The sequence below is a fragment of the Mandrillus leucophaeus genome, unplaced genomic scaffold (genome assembly GCF_000951045.1).
Source record: "Mandrillus leucophaeus isolate KB7577 unplaced genomic scaffold, Mleu.le_1.0 Scaffold1063, whole genome shotgun sequence".
Lineage (NCBI taxonomy): Eukaryota > Metazoa > Chordata > Mammalia > Primates > Cercopithecidae > Mandrillus > Mandrillus leucophaeus.
Genome location: NW_012098799.1, coordinates 1,033,366 through 1,058,199, shown reverse-complemented (window position 1 = coordinate 1,058,199; position 24,834 = coordinate 1,033,366). Strand labels below are relative to the sequence as shown.

At 39.4% G+C, this 24,834-nt stretch overlaps 1 protein-coding gene across 5 annotated transcripts in view; it reads right to left on the bottom strand.

The window, feature by feature from the left end:
- Nucleotides 1-8,669: 8,669 nt before the first annotated feature.
- PLS3 (plastin 3) overlaps nt 8,670-24,834 on the bottom strand; it is a 95,096-nt gene continuing 78,931 nt past the window's right edge. For 3 of the 5 annotated variants that reach the window (XM_011984467.1, XM_011984474.1, XM_011984481.1), the window contains exons 6-16: nt 24,335-24,416; nt 23,371-23,536; nt 21,716-21,858; nt 18,771-18,866; nt 15,814-16,009; nt 14,233-14,311; nt 13,147-13,261; nt 12,798-12,931; nt 11,973-12,096; nt 11,629-11,753; nt 8,670-9,916 (exon numbers count right to left, since the gene is read on the bottom strand). In XM_011984467.1, the coding sequence (XP_011839857.1) occupies nt 9,784-9,916; nt 11,629-11,753; nt 11,973-12,096; nt 12,798-12,931; nt 13,147-13,261; nt 14,233-14,311; nt 15,814-16,009; nt 18,771-18,866; nt 21,716-21,858; nt 23,371-23,536; nt 24,335-24,416 (1,393 nt within the window). In that variant the 3' untranslated portion in view covers nt 8,670-9,783. Of the gene's footprint in view, nt 9,917-11,628; nt 11,754-11,972; nt 12,097-12,797; nt 12,932-13,146; nt 13,262-14,232; nt 14,312-15,813; nt 16,010-18,770; nt 18,867-19,140; nt 19,168-21,715; nt 21,859-23,370; nt 23,537-24,334; nt 24,417-24,834 lie in introns of all 5 variants that reach the window. The other 2 variants (XM_011984457.1, XM_011984462.1) reach the window with 1 other exon arrangement.

Below are 24,834 nucleotides of genomic sequence, written 5' to 3'. Positions count from 1 at the left end.
TTTTGTTTGAGACAGGGTCTCATTCTGTCACCCAGGTTGGAGTGCAGTAGCATGATCTCAGCTCACTGCAACCTCCACCTCTTGGGCTCAGGTGACCCTCCTGCCTCAGCCTCCAGAGTAGGTAGAACTCTAGGCTGGCACCACCATGTCCAGCTAATTTTTGTATTTTTTAGTAGAGATGGAGTCTCGCCATGTTGCCCAGGCTGTTCTCGAACTCCTGGGCTCAATCGATTCTCCCACTTCAACCTCCCAAATTGTTGGGACTGCAGGCTTGAGCCACCACTCCCAGACTTTCCCATCATCATGTGTCAAGAAATCAAGCATTTCCTAAGCACCAGCTGATAACAGCTGCTAGGTAGGCTTATCACACTTCTACAGATTTGGCTAATAAAGAGACAATGAGCCCTAAAAGATTCAGACAATGTGTTACTTATACAGACTGCAAAAACAATCAGCATGGTCTTAGCTCTGTGCAACCCCAGTTCCACAGGAAAATATTGAACCAGAGGGCCAAGCAACAGACAACAGGAGTGGTAGGTCACTATGTTGCTGAAGAGCCAACTCTAGAATGCAACTAAGTGGTCTTATGGACTTCCACTGTACCTTAAAAGAGATTAAGGTGGAAAATCCCATGCTTCATTGGAACGAGAAAATTGAATGAAAAACTGCTCATAGCAGCCTCCCACAATATAGGGCGTCTCTCACAAGGTAAGGAGAGAGAACAGAAATATCCTTGTGACAGCTCTTTAGAAGACTCTATCTTTCCATGTTCTAGGCAAGTTTTGGGTCAGAATGTGGTTGCACGTTGCATATAAGGTCTATGAGGAGATGTGCAAGATGTCTGGGATTCCACAGCAGAGCGATTCCTCTAAACCATTAACTGCTGCATTTCGAACTTTAGCCAATACTTATTCTGACCACTCTGGCCATGATGTACTTCACATCACTTTTTATAATAAAAAGTGTTTCTGCAGTAGGTTTGCCAATATTGTTTAGAATTTTTACAAGTATAAGTCTGATTACCCTGTAATTCTTTTCTAATACTTTCCTTTTCTGGTTTTGTTAACAAGGTTACATGTTAGCCTGATGAAATGAGGCGTGGACTTTCACCTGTCTTTCCAGACTTTGAAACTTTGAAAGATTTCGTTAAAGATGAGATTAATTAATTAATTAAGAGACGGAATTTTGCTCTCATTGCCCAGGCTGGACTGCAATGGTGCAATCTTGGTTCACTGCAACCTCTGCCTCCCAGGTTCAAGTGACTCTCCTGCCTCAGCCTATTGAGTAGCTGGGATTACAGACATGCGCCACCAGGCCCAGCTAATTTTGTATTTTTAGTAGAGATGGAGTTTCACTATGTTGGTTAGGCTGGTCTCGAACTCCTGACCTCAGGTGATCCACCTGCCTTGGCCTCCCAAAGTGCTGGGATTAGAGGTGTGAACCACCACGCCCAGCGTGAGAATTATTATTATTTTTTGAATGGCAAAATTCAATAGTAGAATCATATGGTCGCCATGTTTTTCTTTGTTGGAAGATTTTTAATACAGATGAAAATTTTGAGTTATGAAACTGTTCACATTTTTTATTACTTATTGAGTCTTTTACAGTATATTGCATTTCTAGTTATTTGCCCACTTCATTCAAATTTGCAATTTTATCATGGTTTTTTTTTTTTTTTTTAGACAGAGTGTTGCTCTGTTATCCAGGCTGGAATGCAGTGGCATGATCTCGGCTCACTGCAACCTCCGATTCCTGGGTTCAAGCGATTCTCCTGCCTCAGCCTCCCAAGTTGCTGGGATTACAGATGTGTGCCACCATACCTGGCTAATTTTTGTATTTTTTGTAGAGACTGGGTTTTGCCACGTTGATCAGGCTGGTCTCGAACTCCCGACTTGAAGCCATCTGCCTGCCTCCGCCTCCCAAAGTGCTCAGATTACAGGTGTGAACCACCGTGCCCAGCCTATCATGAGTTTTTCATATCTTTTTATTACCAGTTATCTGCATATCTACTTAAAAATTTTTTTAACTTCAATTAATTTTATTTTTGAGACAAAGTCTTCCTCTGTTGCCCAGGCTACGGTGCAGTACAGTGATCTTGGCTTATAGTAACCTCTGCCTTCTATTCTCAAATGATCCTCCCACCTCCACCTCCTGAATAGCTGAACTACAGGCCTATGCCACCACACTAGGCTAATTTTTCCACATCTTTTGTAGAGATGAAGTATATTGCCCAGGCTGGTCTCAAACTCCTGGACTCAAGCAATCCTCCCACTTTGGCGTCCCCAAAGTAGTGAATTACAGGCGTGAGCCACCACGCCCGACCTTTTTTATTTTTAATGTTTTTCATTCTTTTTCTCTTCTTTCGTGATCAATTTTGCTAAAGTTTATACATTTCATTAAGGTTTTCAACGAGCCAAATTTTGGTTTATTCATCTGCTTTATCATGTGTTTCCTATTTTATTATTTTCTGCTTTATTATTTCCCTCCTTTGCAGTTATGATTTTTTAACCTAAAAAAATGGATGCTAGGCCGGGTGCGGTGGCTCAGGCCTGTAATCCCAGCACTTTGGGAGGCCGAGATGGGCGGATCACGAGGTCAGGAGATCGAGACCATCCTGGCTAATACGGTGAAACTCCGTCTCTACTAAAAAATAGAAAAAATTAGCCGGGCGTGGTGGTGGGTGCCTGTAGTCCCAGCTACTCGGGAGGCTGAGGCAGGAGAATGGCGTGAACCTGGGAGGTGGAGCTTGCAGTGAGCCGAGATCGCGCCACTGCTCTCCAGCCTGGGCGACAGAGCGAGACTCAGTCTCCAAAAACAAGCAAACAAAAACAAAAACAAAAACAAACAAACAAAAAAAGGATGCTTAGCTCATTAGTATTCAACCTTTCTTCTCTCATATGAACTTAATGGTCACTGGGCACCCACAATTTCTGATACATGCTATATGACTGTTCACATAGGGAAAAATACCTAATTATAGTGGATCCAAGAGAGATTGAGAGTAGAGGAAATGGAAATAGAAAGTAGAGACTAATTTCAGGCCAGGTGAGGTGGCTCACACCTGTAATCCCAGCACTTTAGGAGGCCAAGCTGGGCGAATCACTAGAGGTCAGGAGTTCGAGACCAGCCTGGCCAACATGGTGAAACCCCGTGTCTACTAAAACAAATACAAAAATTAGCCCAATGTGCTGGTATGCACCTGTAATCCCAGCCACCCTGGGAGGCGGAGGTTGCAGTGAGCCGAGATCATGCCACATTGCACTCCAGCCTGGGTGACAGAGCAAGACTCTGTCTCAAAAATAAATAAATAAATAAATAAATAAATAAAGACTAATTTTTGAAGTTTTTATGGAAGGGAGAGTAGAGAAAAGTGGCAGTAGCTGGAGAATAGTGTGTGATCAAGGGAGAATGATCAGCCAAATCTATTAAATATTAATGAGATGCAAACCATTCAAGTCACACATATATTCTTACAGAATTAGCAGACATTCTGCTTAAAATAAATGAGAGACCTTTGTGCGTATTTAAGTTATTGGCCATTTGGTTCCTCACACCATATCGTGATAGCATTTCATCCTCCAACTCCAGTTCAAGGTATAGGCAACAACAGTGTAAATGCAGAGTTAGTGTGAGCATGTGAGTTTTGTATATCTCTTGCTAAAAAAAGTGGCTCAAATTTACTGGCATCTTAGACAGTCAAAATTGTGCGCGTGTGTGTGTGTGTAAACAATGTGTGCAATGTGTGCTTGTATATTTGTGGGTACACAATTTGGGAATGGCATTGAGTAGTAGGAAACCAGGATAGACAGGAATCAGATCACAAAGTCACTTACTAAGAAGGTTAAATTTTATCAAGTATGTGACATTTCTCAGTGTGAGAGATAAGATTCTAGTCTAGACTCTTGATAAGCTCACCAAGGTCTAGTAGCAAGTAAGACTCAACTCATGGTACCTTGTAAAAGGAGTCCCGGAAAGGGAAATAAAGGTTTTCTCAGATGAAGTAAACCTCAGAGAATTTTTTACCAGAAGACCTATTATTAAACAATGGCTAACAGGCGAAAGGGAGTTTTCCAAAGAGAAAGGAAACTATAACCTAAGGATGCTGAGACCCCAGGAAGAAAGAAAGAAAAATAGAATGGTTATGATAGAGGTCAATATAATAAACTAAGCTTCTCTTCGTGCTTTTTAAAGGTGCTATTTGAGAGTTGAAGCCAGATTTATATCATATAACACGGTGCTCAATGTATGTAGAGAAACTGCTTAAAACATTTATATTTATTTAACAGGTAGAGAAAGTCAAGTGATCTAAATGAAAGTGAGGTACTTCACTTGAGGTGCTAAAATGTTGCTTAGTAATAGACTGTGATATGGTACATATGTATACACTAACACCTGGAGCAAGTCCTTAAAAAATAAGACATATTTGGCTGGCCGAGGTAGCTCACGCCTGTAATCCTAGCACTTTGCAAAGCTAAGGCAGGAGGATTGCTTGAGCCCAGGAGTTAGAGACCAGCATGGGCAACATGTCAAAACCTGGTTTCTACCAAAACAAACAAACAACAACAACAAAACCAATTAGCTGGATGTGGTGGTAGTGCCTGTAGTCCTAGCTACTCAGGAGGCTGAGAGGGGAGGATCGCTTGAGCTTGGGAGAAGGTTGAGGCTGCAGTGGTGCCATGATAGTGCCACTGCTCTCCAGCCTGAGTGACGGAGCAAGACTGTCTCAAAAAATAAAAATAAAAAGAGAACTATATTCAAGAACACTTACTGACATATCAAAATGGAATTTTAAAAAAAGTTCAAGTGACTCACCAAAAGGTAAGAGGCAGGGAACAGAAGGACAAAAAGTGGAACAAGCAAACATAAACTAAATAATAAAATGGTACACTTATGCCTTAACATATCAATAATTACTTTCAAAGTAAATAATGTCTAACTATTAACAATTAAGGCTGGGTGCAGTGGCTCACAGCCAGGCGTGGTGGCTCATACCTGTAATCTCAGCACTTTGGGAGGCTGAGGCGGGTGGATCTCCTGAGGTCAGGAGTTCGAGACCAGCCTGGCCAACATAGTAAACACCTCATCTCTAGTAAAAACACAAAATTAACCGGGCATGGTGGTGCATGCCTATAATCTCAGTTACTCAGGAGACTGAGGCGGGAGAATCACTTGAACCTGGGAGGTGGAGGTTGCAGTGAGCTGAGCTCACGCCACTGCTCTCCAGCCTGGGCGGCAAGAGTGAAACTCCGTCTCAAAACAAACAAACAAAAAGCAAACAAACAAAAAATTAAAACACAGATAAAAACACATGACCCAACTATATGCAATCTACATGAAACTCACTTCAAGAATAATGAATGCAGGTCGAAAATAAAAGAATAGAAATTGACAGTTATGTAAACATTAAAAAGCAGGAATGGCTAGGCTATATTAATATCACATAAAGTGGAATACAGAGCAAAGAAAATTACTAGGAACTAGGAGTGACATTATGCAATCAGAAAAAGATCAATTAGCCAAAAAGAAATGGTGACCCTAAATGTGTAAGCACCAAACAACACAGTCTCAAAATACATAAAAACTGAGCAGGGTGTGGCCAGGTACGGTGGCTCATGCCTATAATCCCAGCACTTTGGGAGTCCAAGGCTGGTGGATCACCTGAGGTCAGGAGTTCGAGACCAGCCTGGCCAACATGGTGAAACGCTGTATCTACTGAAAATAGAAAGAAAAAATTAGTTGGGAGTGGTGGTGGGCACCTGTAATCTCAGTTACTGAGAAGGCTGAGGCAGGAGAATTGCTTGAACCCGGAGACGGCGGTTGCCGTGAGCCAACGCCATTGCACTTCAGCCTGGGCAACACAGTGAGACTCTGTCTCAAAAACAAAACAAAACAAAACAAAACAAAACAAAAAAAACCCTGATCTGGCTGAAAGGAGAAATAGATAATTCTGTATGAGTAGTTTATTGAGGTTAGTGGCTTTTTATGGTTGTCTTGGACAGATGCTACAAAAAAAGAGAGCAAAACACATTCAAAGCAGAAAGATGGAAATTATAAAGATAAAACCATACATCAATAAAATAGAAAACCAAAAACAACAAAGAAACAAAAAGCTAGTTCTTAAAAAAAAGTAATGAAATTGATAAACTTCTAGCAAGACTGACAAAGATTAAAAAGAGAGAAGACATAAATCACCACTATGAGGAATTAAACTGAAGATATCATTACATATGCTGCAGCTATTAAAAAGATAATTAAGGAAATACTACGAAAACTTTATGTTCACAAATTCAGCAACATGGAAGAAGTGAACAAATTCCTCAAAATTCAAAAGCCACCCAAAACGCAATCAAGATTAAATAGATAATCTGAATAGCCCCATAACCATTAAAGAAATATCTCCAGACTTGGACAGTTTTACTGGAGACTTGCACCAAACATTTAAATAAAAATTAACGTCATTCTGAGCTTAGATACAAAAATCCTCAATAAAATATTAGCAAATAAAATTCAACAATGTGTAAGAGTTATACACTGTGACCAAGTGGGATTTATTCAGGCATGCAAGGTTTGTTCAACTTTTGGAAACTAATCAATGTAATTCGCTGTATCAATAGGGTAAAGAAGAAAACCTTAAGATGATATAAATTGATGCAGAAAAAGCATTTGATAAAATGTACCCACCCACTCATGACAAAAATTAAAAAATCAATCTCTCAGCATATTAGGATAGAGGGGAATATCATCTTTATTTTCTTTAAGAGACAGAGTCTTGCAGCCAAGCTTAGGGTGCAGTGGTTCGATCACAGCTCACTGCAGCCTTGATCAACTGAGCTAAGTGATCCTCCTGCCTCAGTTTCCCAAGTAGCTGGAACCACAGGCATGCACCACCATGCTCAGCTAATTTTTTTTTCCCCCCCCGAAATGGAGTTTAGCTCTTTCACCCAGGCTGGAGTGCAGTGGCATGATCTCGGCTCACTTCAACTTCTGTCCCCTGGGTTCAAGTGATTCTCCTGCCTAAGCCTCTCGGGTAGCTGGGATTATAGGTGTCCACCACCATGACTGGCTAATTTTTGTATTTTTAGTAGAGATGGGGTTTCACCATGTTGCCCAGGCTGGTCTCAAACTCCTGACCTCAGGTGATCCACCCACCTTGGTCTCCCAAAGTGTTGGGATTACAGGCTTGAGTCACCGCACCCAGCCCCATGCTTAGCTAACTTTAGAGATGGAGTCTCCCTGTGTTGCCCAGGCTGGTCTCTAACTCCTGACCTCAAGCAATCCTCCCACTTCAGCCTCCCAAAGTGCTGAGGTTACAGGTATGTGGGGAAGAGATGGGGGATTCACCATGTTGGTAGAGATGGGGATTCACCATGTTGCCCAGGCTGATCTTGAGCTCCTGAGCTCAGGCAATCCACCTGCCTCAGCCTTCCAAATTGCTGGGATTACAGTTATGAGCCACCGCGCCCGGCAGAATTCTTAATGTATTGCTAATTTTGGTCCACATTCTTACTTGTTGCAATTAGTTTTTGGAGGAAAAAAAAATCGTGTGTCAGGCCCACTGCTTTATATGAACACTTAACTACCCCATCATACACTCCTACAGGCTGTGGGCCCTGTACAGTGAACCACACAAAAAATCAGCTTCTTTTTTGAAGAAAGGGCCACATGGAATATATCTTTCCTATCTTGTTAAAGAGGCACTTCAAGGCGTTAGGGCTTATAGAGAAGAACCTTTGTACTTTGACGAAGACGAACGTGAATGAGTATGGCAGGTTCAAGGCATAAGACAGGTCTTAAGATATAATTGTCCTTACTTCATCAGTTACCCTAGTATGTTTGCAGATTTGTCTTTTTTTCACTCATAAATTCTACTTTTATATTAAAAGAATCTATAATCTGAGACTGAACTCACTTTTTAAGTTATCTATATTTTGATCTTTTTAATTATTCATATATATTTGCAAAAGTAGAGTTGTCAAATGTATCCCTTTTTTATTTTATGTCTTTGGAATTCAGGTGATATTTAAAAAGGTCTTTCCATCTCTCAGAATTTCAATGCAAAATATTATATAGTATCACTACGTAACCAAATCCTCAGTAGACTACACCTTATATTACTCATTCACACAAAGGCTTAAAAGGGCACTGATTGTCAACAAGGGATGATTTTGCCACCCAGGAGACATTTGGTTATCTCTGGAGACAATTTTGATCAACACGACTGGGGATGTGCTGACATCTAGTGGGTAGAGGCCAGTAATACTGCTAAACCTCCTACAATGCACAGGGTAGCCCCTTCCCCCGACCCCAACGAAGAATTATCCAGCCAAAAATGTCATATATGGATGAGGTTGCGAAGATCTACCATGAACCATTTCTCCTCTGTGACTGTTCAGATCCCCACTGTTTCAGGATATGTATATCACAGAACATTGAAAAGATTGAGGGAGGTGGAAAAGAAAAAAAAAGCAGGAACTGGATAAAGAAATTTTGGTAAATTGGAGAAAACCCTTTTACTTCATTTGTAGTGTCCTTAATTCAGTACCTCTAATTCTGCTCCCAAAACTCAAATTTAACAAACACCATTTTATAGAATACATCAGAAAAACGAAAAGAAAAATTCCTGACAAACATTGTCATACTTCCTAAGAGACAAAAGCATGAAGAAACTGATTATTATGTAAATGCCTTTATTTGAATTACTACATTGCTACCAGATTACATCACTTTTCAGAGTTAGAGTAACATAATACCTTGGAAACTATAGCAAACAGCTTGACAAAGCAAGAGTACATTAATTCCTACATATATACGTTTATTTTTAGTGACCACAGTTCTTTGTTTTAGGTGTAAAATTAAAAAATATATTGTACACTTAGCATACTCGGCCTACTAAATCCCGTCTAAGTTCTGAGCACATTCTCTCCTCAAAAGTATCATATTCAACAGCATTTTAAATTTAGAGAGAGAGAGTTTGATGATACAGGCTTTAAAACAAATAAGCATGTACTGAACCAAGTGATTTAAGACAAAATATTTCAATTGTTTACAGCTTGGGTATGAGAGGGAAGATGCAAATTTAAGGTACATTTTTCTTCTAGCTACGATGTATGTTTTACTTACTTGAAGACCCCTTAAAAAAAGTAGCAAAATCAGCAGTCTTGTTTAATGTAATCAAAATATTCTTAAATGTACAAAAAAGGATCCTGTAGAAAGAATACTGTAAAAAGATACTGATCTTAAGAATAAAAGAATAAGAAAAGCTTCTATTACATTCTGCACAGCCAGTTACTTCGGCAGATTTTCAGTACTACAAAGATAAGCAAAGGATACTCATATCCAAATACCCTCTGACCATAGTTCTCGAATAAGAACTAGCATACTGGATGGAAAGCAAAATTACTGTCTAATAATATTCATATCCCATCATCTAAGCGAGTCCCCAGAGAGGGACATTCTAAGAGGGCAAAAGATAACAGAGTGAGAAATAACATACAGCAATGGGAAATGTCAAGGGCAGCATTCTAGGAAGAAAGAGTAAAATGTTTTGGCTATGAGCACATTTCAGGCGTGCCTGACAAATCCAACTCTGACTATGGGAAAGAGGAGTTGTTTTTATTAAACCCTTTCCCCTGAGGGCTCTCATGATGAGCTAGTCCTGTTAATCAAAATGAAAAGTCCTTTGAATGGGCAAGAGTTCCTTAAGTCATAAGCACTTCACCTGGAAATAGCTGACCTGCGAATCATGCACCTGGAAGCAAGGCTGATTTATTCAGATTGGTTATTTTACACTCTCTTCATTCCCCTGCCCATCAAACATGCAAACACAGTCATGACCATCTTGGGCTTTACTTCCACAAGGTCTTCAGGGAGAGCATATACTCTGGCTCCAATTCTTCTAGCCATTGACACTGCATACCTATTTTAGGGGGAAAAAAATTAGGATGAAATTCTTGTCAGTTAAGGACACCACGTAAGACATCTATTTCCTCATATATGATTATCATGCTGGGATGTAAAAATTCCATATTGATAGTTCCAATTAGAACAGTTTTGTTTTTTGTTTTCTTTTGATTTTGATTTTTTTTTTTTTTTTTTTTTTGAGACGGAGTCTCACTCTGTCGGCCAGGCTGGAGTGCAGTGGCCGGATCTCAGCTCACTGCAAGCTCCGCCTCCCGGGTTTACGCCATTCTCCTGCCTCAGCCTCCCGAGTAGCTGGGACTACAGGCGTCCACCACCTCGCCCGGCTAGTTTTTTGTATTTTTAGTAGAGACGGGGTTTCACCGTATTAGCCAGGATGGTCTCAATCTCCTGACCTCGTGATCCGCCCGTCTCGGCCTCCCAAAGTGCTGGGATTACAGGCTTGAGCCACCGCGCCCGGCTGATTTTGGTTTTGATTTCACTTTGAAGTTATAGTAGGTTTTTAAGCTCTATTATTTGGGGTCAATAATATTTATTCACTCTTTTTCTCCAATGTGAGGTGAGAATTAAGCTTGAAGCACCAACTTTTTATATATATATATATATATAATTACCTAGGCTGTCTATACAATCCATGTTAATATTCTCATTGCACACTCATGTGATCTTAGAGATATGAGGTGGAAAATCATGCTAGATGCAAAACCCAAGTTGTTAGGCAGATGCAATGAATACTTCCAAATATTCATGAGAGGGGAGACAGTCTACATGGCACATGGACAGAGTGGCTGGACCAAAAACTAGAAAAGGTAGACAAAGGAAGGGACAGAAGAACTGAGATGTGCAGGTAGGGGAATTTTCAGGAACACATCTCAACTAATCCATGAAGCATTTCTAGGTGTGTTGGAACCAGAATCTTTAAAGATAATTAAATCATCGAGTTTCTAGAAAAAGAGATTTCAAGAGTTCTTGATATGTTGTGGGTATTAGACCTTTATCATATCTGCTAGAAACATTTTTCAAGGAAAAAATAATGTGCCTAACTCCAAAGTATTGCAAGAATGCTTCTTAGCTATTCCATAATGCAGGACTGTGGATGGATTTTCAATGTCTAACTAGCAAAGTTTTCATGGGTCACCCGTGAAGCCAGATCACACTCTACGTCTTTGGTGAAGAAGGAAATAGGCTGGTGGAAAAGACCTTCTGAATATTGTTGAAATGCAAGAAACTATAGTCTTCTGTGGAGGGCTAGCAAGCATTCTGTTAATATGGGAACTGACGAAGATAAATTCAACAAATGTAGTAAGAATGATCTATGTATAGTAAAAGAGACATAAGTTGGATAATGTGTTTTTTAAAAAAGAATGAGACAGGTGAACACCTTAAGCTCATATTTTCCTTGTTGTAAAGTTTTACCTGATTTGCATTAAAATACATGCTACATTATTTCTGTAATCCACTGAAGCAACAACTGACTAAGCACCTAGTAGGCCAAGTACAAGGCTAGGCTCTTATAATTTTTAAAAATTTAATCTTTATAAAATCTCTAAGGTAAGTATTATTGCCCCCAGTTTACTGATGAGGAATCTGAGGCTCCAAGAGGTTTCTCCCAAGGTGACACCACTCTTACATGGCAGAACCTGAATTAGAATTCAGATCTGTCCAGCTGCAAAGCTGTGTTCTTTTCATGCTATTAGCAGTCTCCCTTACTTGGCATTGTTGTGCTTGTCATCTTCTGTTAGATTGCCACTCTTCACAAGGTCATAGTTTATACAGCCTGGCTGGATGGCATCAATTAAATCCACAACTGCCAAACTGGAGCTGATCGTCTTGTCCTAGTGTGAAAGGAGAACAAATCTGAGAATTTTGATACATACAAATTAACATGTGCTTACTTACATCAAGTGTCCAAAACAAAGCCCAGTGAATTAATAAAGAATCGTGCCATTAGTCCAACAATAATTCTCACTCACAAAGAAGCCAAAGGTTGCCTTCCCAAATGATAGATGTTATCTCGCAAACATAATATTTAATAGTCAAATATGGATTCTGACCTTAAAACTCTGAATGGAAGTTGATTTTCCAGCTTCACTCAACGTTCTGTTTACCCAGTTCACAATGATGTCATCATTGGCTTTCTGACCATCTCCAAGATCTTCCAGGACATTGAGGGTGTATCTAAGAGAAGCAGCAGAAGAAAACGTCACAATCTACTTTATGAAGAAAAATGCAAACATCAGAAAGATGCTTTATGTTCCACTTTTAATATTCCTTAGATTTCAAGGACTACAGATTTCATGGAAAGAGAGTCACACTATGTGAAAAAAATATTTTAAGCTGTAGTGGCTTGCTACTGTTCTACCCTTTGTAGTGGTGAGAGAGGAGCAGATTGACAGTGCTTTAATGAGCAGGTCCAACGGCCTACTGCAGGCACATTTTGTACTATTCCAATAGTGGTAATGGCATAAAATAAGCTGTGCTTTGGCTGGTGCCCAGTCATAATGAATGCTTTTCAGCATTATGGTGATCTTCATCAGCATTACAGAGAGAGATCTTTATTTTCAAATGAGCACGAGGATGTTCATAATTTTGTTCTGACAATTTTTTAATTCACTGACACAAAATGAGGTCGAAATCTATGTGTCAGGCTTCCTATGTTTTAAAAAAGGGACTAGCCATAGTTCTGCTGCCTAACTTGCAAGGAAGCATCTCCCACTTAACATCCAACATATATTCATTAATTAAACTCATTTTGGAGTATAAATACAACATATTTCAAAAGTGTAGTCATTGACATGTTCACTTATTAAACACAGTAAGGACTAAATCACAGACCTCTGTGATAGTAAAGACTAAACAGTTAAAATTGTGTACTATACCTTCTCATCAGCTGCCAGACTAAAGCTAAAGTCAGGGTTTGGTTGCCATCATTCAGGTCTTGCCCTCCAATGCCAACCAGGGAGAATTTAGCAGGATGCTTCCCTAATTCAACAGCATAGTTGCAGTTTTCTAGCTGCAAAGGCACAAGAGTAAATGGTTAAAGACTTCCATTTGTTTAATCTGCATACGTGTGTGTGTGTCTTGTATAATGCTAGGTATCAGCACACAAAAACAAATAAGACACAGTTTTTGTACTCAAGAAGCTCAGCGTCAAGAGTTTTAGAAACAAAGGAATGAATCGAGAATAAAACTACTCTAACAAAGATACACAGCAACTTAATTATCTACCTTTTTCATGTTGGCTCCCAGTTTCGGGTATGGAGGTTTATTAACCTTACTCCAGTCAACAGGAACTTTAATTCGTTCATATAACTGTAAGATTACCAGGGCATCTTGCAGGTCACTAATGATTTAAAAATAATGTAATCAGTGTTTTCAGGAAGCTGGGACTTGACTTTCCTTAAAAACAATAACACTACATTGTCAAACAAGATATATAAAACCATAAATAATACCTAAGACTCATATTGTCTATCAATCTGTTCTGAAAATAGAGCTAAGACCATCCAATTCATTTATAAGTATTTATTGAGAGCTTACTGTGAGCAAGGCACTGTTCTAGAGGCTGGGCCCACAGGACGAAAATTCCTGTCCTTGCATTAGAGTCAGAGAGATAGACAATAAACAAGTACGTGGATAAACAAACAATACGGGGTGTTGTTTGTTTTGCTGACAATAAACAATTTTACGGGTATATGTAAGTGCTATGAAGAAAAAAAGGAACTAGGGTTAGGGGTTACAGAGTAGCAGGTGGTAGTCAGGAAATCTTTGAATCAGTGACTGGAATACAGTAAGGGTATAAGCCATTATATGCGAGCAAAGAACGTTCCAGGCTGAGAGAAGAGTGAGCCAAAGTCCCCGAGTTGTTGTGGATGGTCTACTTAAAGGATTCCCTGGTCTCTGTTTCTTTCTTTTTTACCTTTCTTTTTTTTTTTTTCCCTCTTAGAAATAGGATCTCACTTTGTTGCCCAGGCTGCAGTACAGTAGCACAACCATAGCTCACTGAAGCCTCAAACTCCTGGGCTCAAGTAATCAGCCTCAGCCTCCCGAACGGCTATCTGTCTCAAAATATAAAGTATTTGCTCCCTAGGGTACTATAAAGACATTTGAATATTCCATCACTTACAGTTAATGATCATGTAAATAAATAATTAAAGCTTCTGTGTATTCGGAAAATGATGGAAATCACCACTCGACATTTTCCAATATAAATAATAGCTACAAATTAATATCTAGAAAATCTTTAGAGCTGTCATTATTTAACATTCATTCATGACATTCATAATTGTTTACAATAGCAGTAGGCAGGCTTACGCATAGAGATGGTTTACATGGGGATTGACACCAAGAGAGTTCATCCAGTTACGGAAGGTTCTTTCTTCACGAGTTTCTCCTGTTAAGAATATTCACAAAATTTACTGAACACTTTATGCATGTGCATACAGTGCCAATCCACATATTAGATTATTTTCTCTCTCTATTCAGATCTAGAAGTTTTCAATAACACGAGTTTCCAAGCATTCTCCTAAGTACATACATTCTCTCTAGATACAGGCTTATTTTTCAAATTTGAACTTATTTTAAAATTAAAGAATACAACCTTATTCTAACCAGTTAAGCAATTTAGAGGTTTATGAACTTTTTATAGTCTCCTCAAATCTTTCTCCAATATTTCCTCAAATCTGCATCCCTCAAAGTAACTGATGTTATCAGTTTAGTTACTGGTTTTATAGAAATATCGGTGGATACTCAATGAATTACTATTTGCTTTATTTATTTATTTATTTATTTATTTATTTATTTATTTATTTATGAGATGGAGGTTTGCTCTTGTTGCCCAAGCTGGAGTGCAGTGGTGCGATCTCAGCTCACTACAACCTCTGCCTTCCAGGTTCAAGCGATTCCCCTGCTTCAGCCCCCCGAGTATCTGAGATTACAGGCGCGCACCACAACGCCCGGCTAATTTTTTGTATTTTTACTGGAAACACGGTTTCACCATGTTAGCCAGGCTGATCTCAAACTCCTGACCTTAGGTGATCTGGCCGCCTCGGCCTCCCAAAGTGCTGGGATTACAGGCGTGAGCCACCATGCCCGGCCGCATTTCTTAATTTTTATAGACTATACTTCATGCATATATAATCTGGAAAAGGTAAACTCTGCCTTTCCAAAACTTAAAATTTAGTATATATTATCATTTGTTTTTTGAGGAGGTAAGGGTAAAAGGAGTTGGGGTTAGTTCCAGTTACACTGACTGTGGATGAATGAAACATAAATATATACTAAATTTACAGGTCAAACTGAATGCATATGTTCACTTTTTCCTGATGAGAGGATTAAAAAGTGGTCTAACCCTAAAGATTAAAACTAAATACTGATTTACGAAGTGGCTTTACATTAAGTGACTCGACTACTTTTTTTTTTTCTTTTTTTTTGAGACAGAGTCTTACTTTGTTGCCCAGGCTGCAGTGCAATAGCATGATCTCGGCTCACTGTAACCTCCGTCTCCCAGGTTCGAGTGATTCTCCTGCCTCAGCCTCCCGAGTAGCTGGGATTACAGGCATGTGCCACCACGCCCAGCTAATTTTTAAATTTTTAGTAGAGACGGGGTTTCACCATGTTGGCCAGGCTGGTCTCAAACTACTGACCTCAGGTGATCTGCCTGCCTCGGCCTCCTAAAGTGCTGGGATTACAGGTGTGAGCCACCGCATCTGGCCTCGACTACTTTACTTAAAAAGTTCACTTGTATCATCCTTTTCTGCCAGTTTTTACTCAGCACCGGCATCTGCTTCTTGCAGATATAAAAAAACTTATTAAGTCTAGATTGTAAAATCATTACGGCCTATGTATTTCTATTCTATAGTCCCACATATTCGAATTTGAGAGGTTTTTAGTTACCTTCTAATAGAGTCCAGTCAATATCCTGGTTCTCTGGCTTAGTTAGTGCTGGGTATTTATTAAACAGGTTAGCCACGAAAGCTAAGTTGAGTTTGGGGTTTCCACTGACAACATCAGCAGGGGTAACAAACTGTCTGCAACCTAATTTATCTGCTTGTTGAAGCATACTCTCGGCTCTCTTCAAATCATCTGTTTCCTGTTGAAACAAAATAGGAAGACTTTCTCAAAGGCCATACTAAAAATGTATAAAATGTCCCCACAATCATAGTCTGCGTATACAGTTCTACTTTCTTTTAGCCAACATATGGTACTTATTATAAAATTGTTTTGAATGCAAAAAAAAAAAAAAAAAAGTTAGCGCTGTTAGAGGTGCAGTACTTTTAATATACACTAGATGGCGCCAGATCACATAACAAACTACAGAGTACATTTAACTAAATTGCATTAAGAAAGAAGTTATGTAAAAGCTTGGGGGAAACTCCCAGATTTTGTCTGAAAATCTGTAGAGAAAACATATACATTCACCATCTTCACTTTCTCCAGTTCCACTTTTCCTTTTTTCCTTCTCAATAGGAAAACAGCTTCAATTCTCCTTTTAAGCCATCTCAAGTTAAATATTCAGATAGTTTCAGTAGAATTATGTTAAAATTTTTTTTCAAATGTACTTATCTACAATGAATCTCTACTAATTATTAAATGTGAAAGGGTATTAACTGTAGTCCTACTTAAGTCTCATTTAGAAAATAGTGTTCATTTTCTGTAAATTGTGGGTTCGTTCTCCTCAACCTGGCTTATTTTGTTTTGCTGATTTACTACTTTCTGCTTTGGAGTTTCTCCTTTTCTCTACTGGCTCTCAGCTGAACTTCAATGAGGCTTCTGGGTACTGTGCATTAGGTCAATGAGCTTCATGACAAAGTCGACTCCTTGGAACTCAGGAACCTCTGGGGCTGTGTTATGCAGCAGAAGGAACTGGAAAGGAGGGCACTGTTGGAGAGCCAGCTAGAGAGAGAGGAAGTTGTGCTGAGCTGTGGAAGTCGGCTCCCCTGGCTGAGGGAGAAGATAGATACCTTCATTCAGTGCATGTTCAAATCCCAAGGGAAATGCTTGTGAACTGTTGCTTGAATTGAAGAGAAGCAGAGAATCTATTTTTACTGATTTCTTTTGAGCATAGGGAGAATGGTGGAAGGCAAGACCAAGGATTAATCTCAGGGAACTGAAGGATTAAAAAAGTTAGGACGGGCCGGGCGCAGTGGCTCAAGCCTGTAATCCCAGCACTTTGGGAGGCCGAGACGGGCGGATCACGAGGTCAGGAGATCGAGACCATCCTGACTAACCCGGTGAAACCCCGTCTCTACTAAAAAATACAAAAAACTAGCCGGGCAAGGTGGCGGGCACCTGTAGTCCCAGCTACTCAGGAGGCTGAGGCAGGAGAATGGCATGAACCCGGGAGGTGGAGCTTGCAGTGAGCTGAGATCCGGCCACTGCACTCCCACCTGGGTGACAGAGCGAGACTCCATCTCAAAAACAAACAAACAAACAAAAAAAAAGTTAGGACGAAGGGAAGGGATTTTTTCCATTACAAAGATCAAGAGAAAAAAGTTAAACTGAAATTGAAAAAAGGTGAAACTGTTCAGAGTTAAAATTAGGCCTTGGTTGGACGTGGTGGCTCACGCTTGTAATCCCAGTACTTAGGGAGGCCGAGGCAGGAGGATTGATTGAGCCCAAGAGTTTCACTCCAGCCTGGGCAACATAGCAAAACCTCGATTCAAAAAAAAAAAAAAAAAAAAAAAAAAAAGGCCCTAAAGAAGGTGTAAAGCGGAAAAAGGTGAAGGACACTGAAAACCATGAGAATAGCATGAGCAAAGGTACCTGGGTGGTGCTGGGAAGGAAGGTTGGGGTGGGGAATACAGACTTTTGGGGAAATAACACTGGATAGATTTTAGAGCAAGATTTGTAGGGTGAGTGCCAAGCAGAACATTTCAGACTGAATTCTAGAGTCAACAGAAGAATCCTTGTCGGATTCTGAAGAGGGAAGAGACAAAAGAGTGTTTTAAGATCAATTGGATTGACTAGAGAAGGGGTGTATCAGAATCAGTTAGTATACTGATGCCATTTACCCTGGTATCAGATCACATGGCTAGCCATCCCAGACAGCTCCCTTCTTGGACAAGATGGCCCCTCATTCCTACCAAGAGTGACCTGAGCTGAAGAGTTTTGCATTTAACATACAGACAGAAATATAAGCACACAAGTCAGTTACAAATTCAGTTCTGGTAAGGGCAGCATAAAAATGGTTTAGCCAATGTAATCCACTCCATCCTATGGCATAATAGGATAGATATATGGATTTTGTTAATTAGTAGCATGCATTCCATATCTAATGGGTACAAAAACCACAGATTCCTAGAAACTTGAGACTAAATAGTCCAGTCTAACTCCTTACTTTATGGATGAACAAAGTGAAATCCAATTTTGAGAAGGAACTTGCCCAAGGTCACTAAACAAATTAGTGACATAACCAGGGAACATGGTCTCTGAGAGTGATTCCTTAAATTAGATTTCATAGATTGGGAGTTTGTAAAACATAATCACATTACTCTCAACACAGGAATATGAATATATGTATATATGAATATACAGTCACTAAATCTATTACTGTGGTTGTAATCCAAATACTTGGAAAAGGTTACCTTCTAGTTGCTTATTTCCCCATACTTGTTTTGAATATTTTATGCCATTCACATAAATCAATACCACAACAACGATGGAATTCACTAACAATCAAAATAAATAAAAGCTAGTTTTCTGGCCTCTGAATTACATGTACAGTAATACATTTTAAAATAATGCTTAAAATTGCCAACTCCACCTCATACAAATATAAAAATTATTGTATTTATAAGAAATTGACAATAATTTTGGAAGATTGTAGAATTCAAAAGAGCACTTATACTTACATTGAAACCTGACATGTTAATATCTATCCGTGGTTCACCTTCCTTTTGTCCTTTTGGTGCGATTTGATTGAGAAGATGGAAATAGGCTTTGGAATCCTACAAAGAATTGAAAATGTCAGTGAGATCACAGTGACAAGGAATGAATGTATCCTATTGTCCCATGTTTGGAAGCCTATTTGCATTGGACTTTTTGAGAATATATGGCACAAATCTCTCTGCCTTCTAATTTAACAGGTGTCTTCCCCAGAAAAGTCCATCTATCTGGCCTTATATCTGTCTTGCATTTGGATGAACTGGATTTTGACATGACTTCACAATTATTAAAGTCATCGATACAATAATGCTAATAAACATATAACCAGTTCTGTACCTTCACTGAATTACTGAAGTCAATAAGCTTGATAGACAAAACAAGCATTTAAAAAAGTAGAAGAGCAGAAATCCAGGAAGCATAGAAGAAAGAGAAAATAAACAGGTTATACCATTACAAAGCATAATGAATATACCACACCTATGAAGAAGAGATTAGCTATGTTATAGATGTATTAAATTGTAAATTTAAATGACAAAAGCATTAAATGATAAACATTTTAGTTGCTAAAATAACACTGAACCCTCTATGATCTGAATGTACTTAAAAAAACAAACGTCTCTTTTCGTTTTAAACCCCTGGACTAAATCACTTGAATGTTGTTTTCTTAGAATCCCAACACTGAAAACAATGGGGTTTGCTCACAGTCAACATGAATTCAGGTTGTGTGGACAACTCCACAAAACACAGCTTGAAAACCATTGTACTCGCACAAACGCTTATTAAGAGCCTTCACACACGTGCCAAGTAAATTCCTGCATCTTTGGAATGCTAGAGGACAGGAATTTAAGTGAAGATTCCTTAATCCTGCCATATGTGAAGGCCACCTTCCAGGTATGATATTAATAGTTTCCTGTTACTGGGCTTTGAAGGTCCAGACAGGCTATGAAGAAGTGTTTCTCATAGTCTGTGTGCATACTAACACCTGAGGAAGTTGCTCAATGTGTGAATTACTGAATCCAATTCCTGAGCTACCAAATATAAATGTCTGGGAGCTGCCCAGAAAGGTGCCTTTTAAATCAGCTACCCAAGTGAGTTTGAAACTTGGTGCCATAAATGATTCTAAGAATGGGGAAAATCAGGTGATTGAAAGCTATTTCAGAGCAATTCTTAAATAGCCAACTCCGATCCTATCATTCGTGGGGGCATAGCATTTACCTCTTAAGGAATAGTGTACTACAGCTGTGAAAGTGCTTTCACTTCCAATTACTTGCTAAAGCTACATAAACAATTTATAATCTAAACCTATGGTCTTGAGAAGAACAAGTAAAGAGCAGACCCAGCAAAATCTGTATTTAGTACCCTGAAAAGGGCTTTACAGGTGAAAATTTGAACTTGAATACAGATAAACTGGAAGTTGGTTTCCGCATTACCAAACAATTATTTCCTTTTTAAAAATATTCATGGCCGAGCGCGGTGGCTCACGCCTGTAATCCCAGCACTTTGGGAGGTCGAGGCGAGCGGATCACGATGTCAGGAGATCCAGACCATCCTGGCTAACATGGTGAATCCCCGTCTCTACTAAAAATACAAAAAAAATTAGCCAGTCGTGGTCGCGGGTGCCTGTAGTGCCAGCTACTCAGGAGGCTGAGGCAGGAGAATGGCGTGAACCTGGGAGGCGGAGCTTGCAGTGAGCCAAGATGGCGCCACTGCACTCCTGCTTCGGCGATAGAGCGAGACTCCGTCTCAAAAAAAAAAAAACCAAAAAAACAAAAAAAAATCAATCGGACTTGGTGGTGTGGACCTGTAGTCCCAGCTACTTGGGAGGCTGAGGTAGGAAGATCGCTTGAGCCTGGGAGGTCAAGGCTTCAGTGAGCCATGTTAGCACCACTGCACTACAGCCTGGGTGACGAAGTGAGACCCTGTAACAACAACAACAACAACAACAAACCTGGCCAAACATATTGTATAATTACAAGAGAGGGCAGGGTCAGTTGGTCTTATAATTTTGGGGCTATTCTTAATTTTCATGGATGAAATCAGTAGTACAGGCAACTCACTGCTTCCTCTCATCACTGAACAAAATCATATGATCGCCTATGCATAGTACTGTTTTCACAGCCTTGCTGGTCAGTAACGTCTGATGAAGATCCTTAAGTTTTTTCCCTGTGTACCAACATCTGGATGTCAGTCAGAATTAAGGCAGTTAAGGAGAACTCCACACAATGTTTGCTATGGTAATATTGGCCCTCTCTGCATGAGAAGCCAAAGGCAACATGTAATAAATGTCTTCCTCCATTGTTAGTTTTCCCCCACTGCTCATGATAAACAGTGAGTAAAAAAAAAATTCAATTCAATGCAAGAAATATGAGGGTCTTGTATGTGCCACATACTATGTTATAGGTTGGCTTTAGTAGGAGGGCCCTGGAGCAGGGGCTGAGGTAGAATACACAGACATAAATAAGAGCTCATCACTATCCTCGAGGAACTCACAACTAAAGGTAGGATAAAATGAGAGGAGAAGCCAAATAAAAATGGTTAAGAGGAAATCGTGAGGCCCTTCCTCTCTCTTCTAGGTGTGTTTACTAACAGGTACACTGAGGCCTGGGAAAGGCAGTTAAGAATGGAATAGTCATGTCCTATTCTTTAATACTCCATGTTTAACAATCGGCAGAATATAACAAATTAGCATTATAATGATAAATTAGCATAATATTTTTACCTTTTTCCACAAAATAAAACATAGGTGCTAATGCTCCTTATCTGGCTCTACTTCTCTTCTAAAATCTACTTTCAGGGCCAAGAGGCAACAAGGCTTGGTGATACAGTGTTAGGATTTTCCCTCTGTTAAGCTGGGATGAAATCTTCCAGCTATCATATCCCCCCAAAATGTTGTGGCTCTTTGAACAGTTACCTTGATGTCAGCACTAAAGTTGTTAATTTTTTGCCAGCCCGAGTTTTCCAAATGAAAGTTTGCCCATCTAAGCAGAAGCTCTTCTGGAGACAATTTCATAAGTTCCTCCAAAGTCTCACCATCTCGGAGCAAAGCAGCCAAGGCTAGAAGAAAAAAAAAAAATCCCACAGTCATTATATGACATAATAATGGTCATGCCAAGTTCATTCAGTCTTTTGACACTGTTAAGTAATAGAGGTGCAAAAACTACTATGACATAGCTCCTGGTTTCAAGATACTCATAATCTACTCAAAAAGATAAATATATAATATATATAATAACATAATACTACAATTTATTCTTTTCTCTGTTATTCTTCACATTCCAAATACCAAATGAGGTTATGGCCTTTAAGCTTAATGGAAGCTTCACATTATGTCATATGTTTGTATAAATTGTTCTTATTTAACACTTCTAAAGTCAAGGATTTGGGGAAAAATGTTTAAAATTTGGGAATCTTTTACTTAGCCTTGTGATTAAAGTCAAAGATTCTGAGAAAGATATTTAACATTTGGGAATCTTTTACTTAACCTGTTGATTAAAGTAGTCTAGAAACACTGTGGTATTTGTATTTAAGTATAATTAATCAACTAATTCTTGAAGGCTCAAGCCTATTTTAACAGGAATATAATTCAACCTTATATTTTCTTTTTCTTTTCTTTCTTTTGAAAGAGTCTTGGACTACTGACCAGGCTGGAGTGCAGTGGCATGATTTTGGCTCACTGCAACCTCTGCCTCCCGGGTTCAAGCGATTCTACTGCCTCAGCTTCCCGACTAGCTGGGACTACAGGCGCACGCCACCATGCCCAGCTAACTTTTCTATTTTAAATAGAGACGGGATTCCATCATGTTGGCCAGTGTGGTCTCCAACTCCTGGCCTCAAGTGATCCACCCGTCTCGGCCTCCCAAGGTGCTGGGATTACAGGCGTGGTCCAACACACCCGGTTGCAACCTTACATTTTTTTTGTGGTTGTTTTTCGTTTTACTTTCTTTCTTTCTTTCTTTTTTTTTGAGACAAAGAGTCTCGCTCTTTCACCCAGGCTGGAGTACAATGGCACAATCTCAGCTCACTGCAACCTCCGCCTCCCGGGTTCAAGCAATTCTCCTGCCTCAGCTTCCCGAGTAGCTGGGACTACAGATGCGTGCCACCACACCTGGCTAATTTTTTGTATTTTTAGTAGAAACGAGGTTTCACCATGTTAGCCAGGCTGTGATTGTGCCACTGCACTCCAGCCTGGGTGACAGAGTGAGACCCTGTCTCCAAAAAAGAAGATGGTGCAAAATGGTGGGGCTGAGGGTGGTAATGGGGTAGAAGTTGTGTAGGCAGAACAGAAAAAAATAATCAAGTTTGAGGACTTCAGGAAAGCTCCTTAATCTCTCTGTGCTTTTGTGTCATTATTGCAAAATGAACTGTAAAGTGCCAGACAAATGTGAATTACTAGTAAAGAAGAGAGTCATGTAATTAGACTATTTTCCTGAATAACTCTATAGCATTACCTTATGTTCATTCTAGTTATCACCATTTAATCACCTCCATTAAGTGAGAGCATGAAAGTCTGCATGACTAGAAAAAAATAACCAATAAACAACTTCCAGAATGACTGCGTTCCATTACCTTCATTCCTGCTTAATTCAATGTCAGCAAACAAACCGATCTTAATGATCTGCCAAAGCAGTCCCAAAACCAGATGAGGTTTCCCAGCCCTCAAATCTTCTGCACCAATGTTCACAACGTGACACCCAATGGCAGAAGCAGAGTTCAGTGCCAAGTTCAAGTTTTCCTGCAAGACAGCCAAATTACACACTTGCTTCTTGACCTTTCCATTTTTTAGCAGTCTACTTTCTCCCTTCACTGAAAATAACATTCAATGAGGAAATTAATACCTGTATTAATTTCATCCATATATGTGTCACAAAAAACAAATTCTAGATTTTTGTGTTAGAAAGCCTAGCTAAGACAAATTTCAGCCTTATTGCTATTGCCTTTTGCAGAACCTCAGGAGAAGTTAACTTTGTATTTTTATTTGGTACCTTTTGAAGTATGCTGGCACTAAAGGAAAAGGCTGAGTACCACAGTAAATATATCCATGTGAGTAAAGTGTTATCATCCCAAAAATGCCCAAATGGGTGAGAGACAATCAGTACTGCATATGCCCCAAAGAGTTTTAGAAGTTATCAATGTCCACATCCCAAGAGGTGCTCTTCCCTGAGGGGATTTTGCTAATAATCTAATATTCACTTGATAGGAAAAAAAATGCTCCATTCCTTAATCACACCAGTTAATTAAGAGCTTATATACTTCTGCTTATCTCTGTAGTGCTTGAACACATTATGAAATGAAAAGAACATGGGGCTTTGAAATTAGAATGGGATTTGAACCTCAGTTCCAACATTACTCTCAGGCAAGCTCAGAAACCTTTCTGAGTCCCAGTTCTGTCTGTATAATTTGGATAACAATCCCACACTCAACAGTTTTTACAAGGATTGATTGGGAGCCTACAGAGTGTGGAAGCTGAAGTCTGTAGAACAGGTCCTCAAACAGTAATTTCATGTTAAAGGGAGGGGAGAACAATGCATACCTGAATGATGAAGGGTGTAAGTTTCTTCTTGTTGATTGCTCTTTCATCAATGGTATCAGGAACTGAAAGGTTAATCATTTTACTGAAACAAAAATAAAAAAGTTGATTTTAAAAAAGAAGAGTTGATTTACTTTTATAAAGTGGCTGTAAACATTTACAAGTATGTTAAAGCTTACTATAAAATCTTTCATGTACTCTAAAAAATGCAACTAGATGAGTTTTATCATGTTGATCATAATAAACTACACGTATGGAAAATAAAAATTAAAAAAAAAAAAAGACCAAGGCCTGATGTGGTGGCTCATCTCTATAATCCCAGCCCCAGCACTTTGGGAGGCTGAGGCAGGAGGACTGCTTGAGGCCAGGAGTTCCAGACCAGCTTGGGCAATATAGTGAGACTCTGTCTCTACAAAAAAGATAAAAAAATTAGCCAGGCATGGTGGCATGTGCCTGTAGTACTAGTTACTCAGGAGGCTGAGGAAAGAGGATAGCTTGAGCCC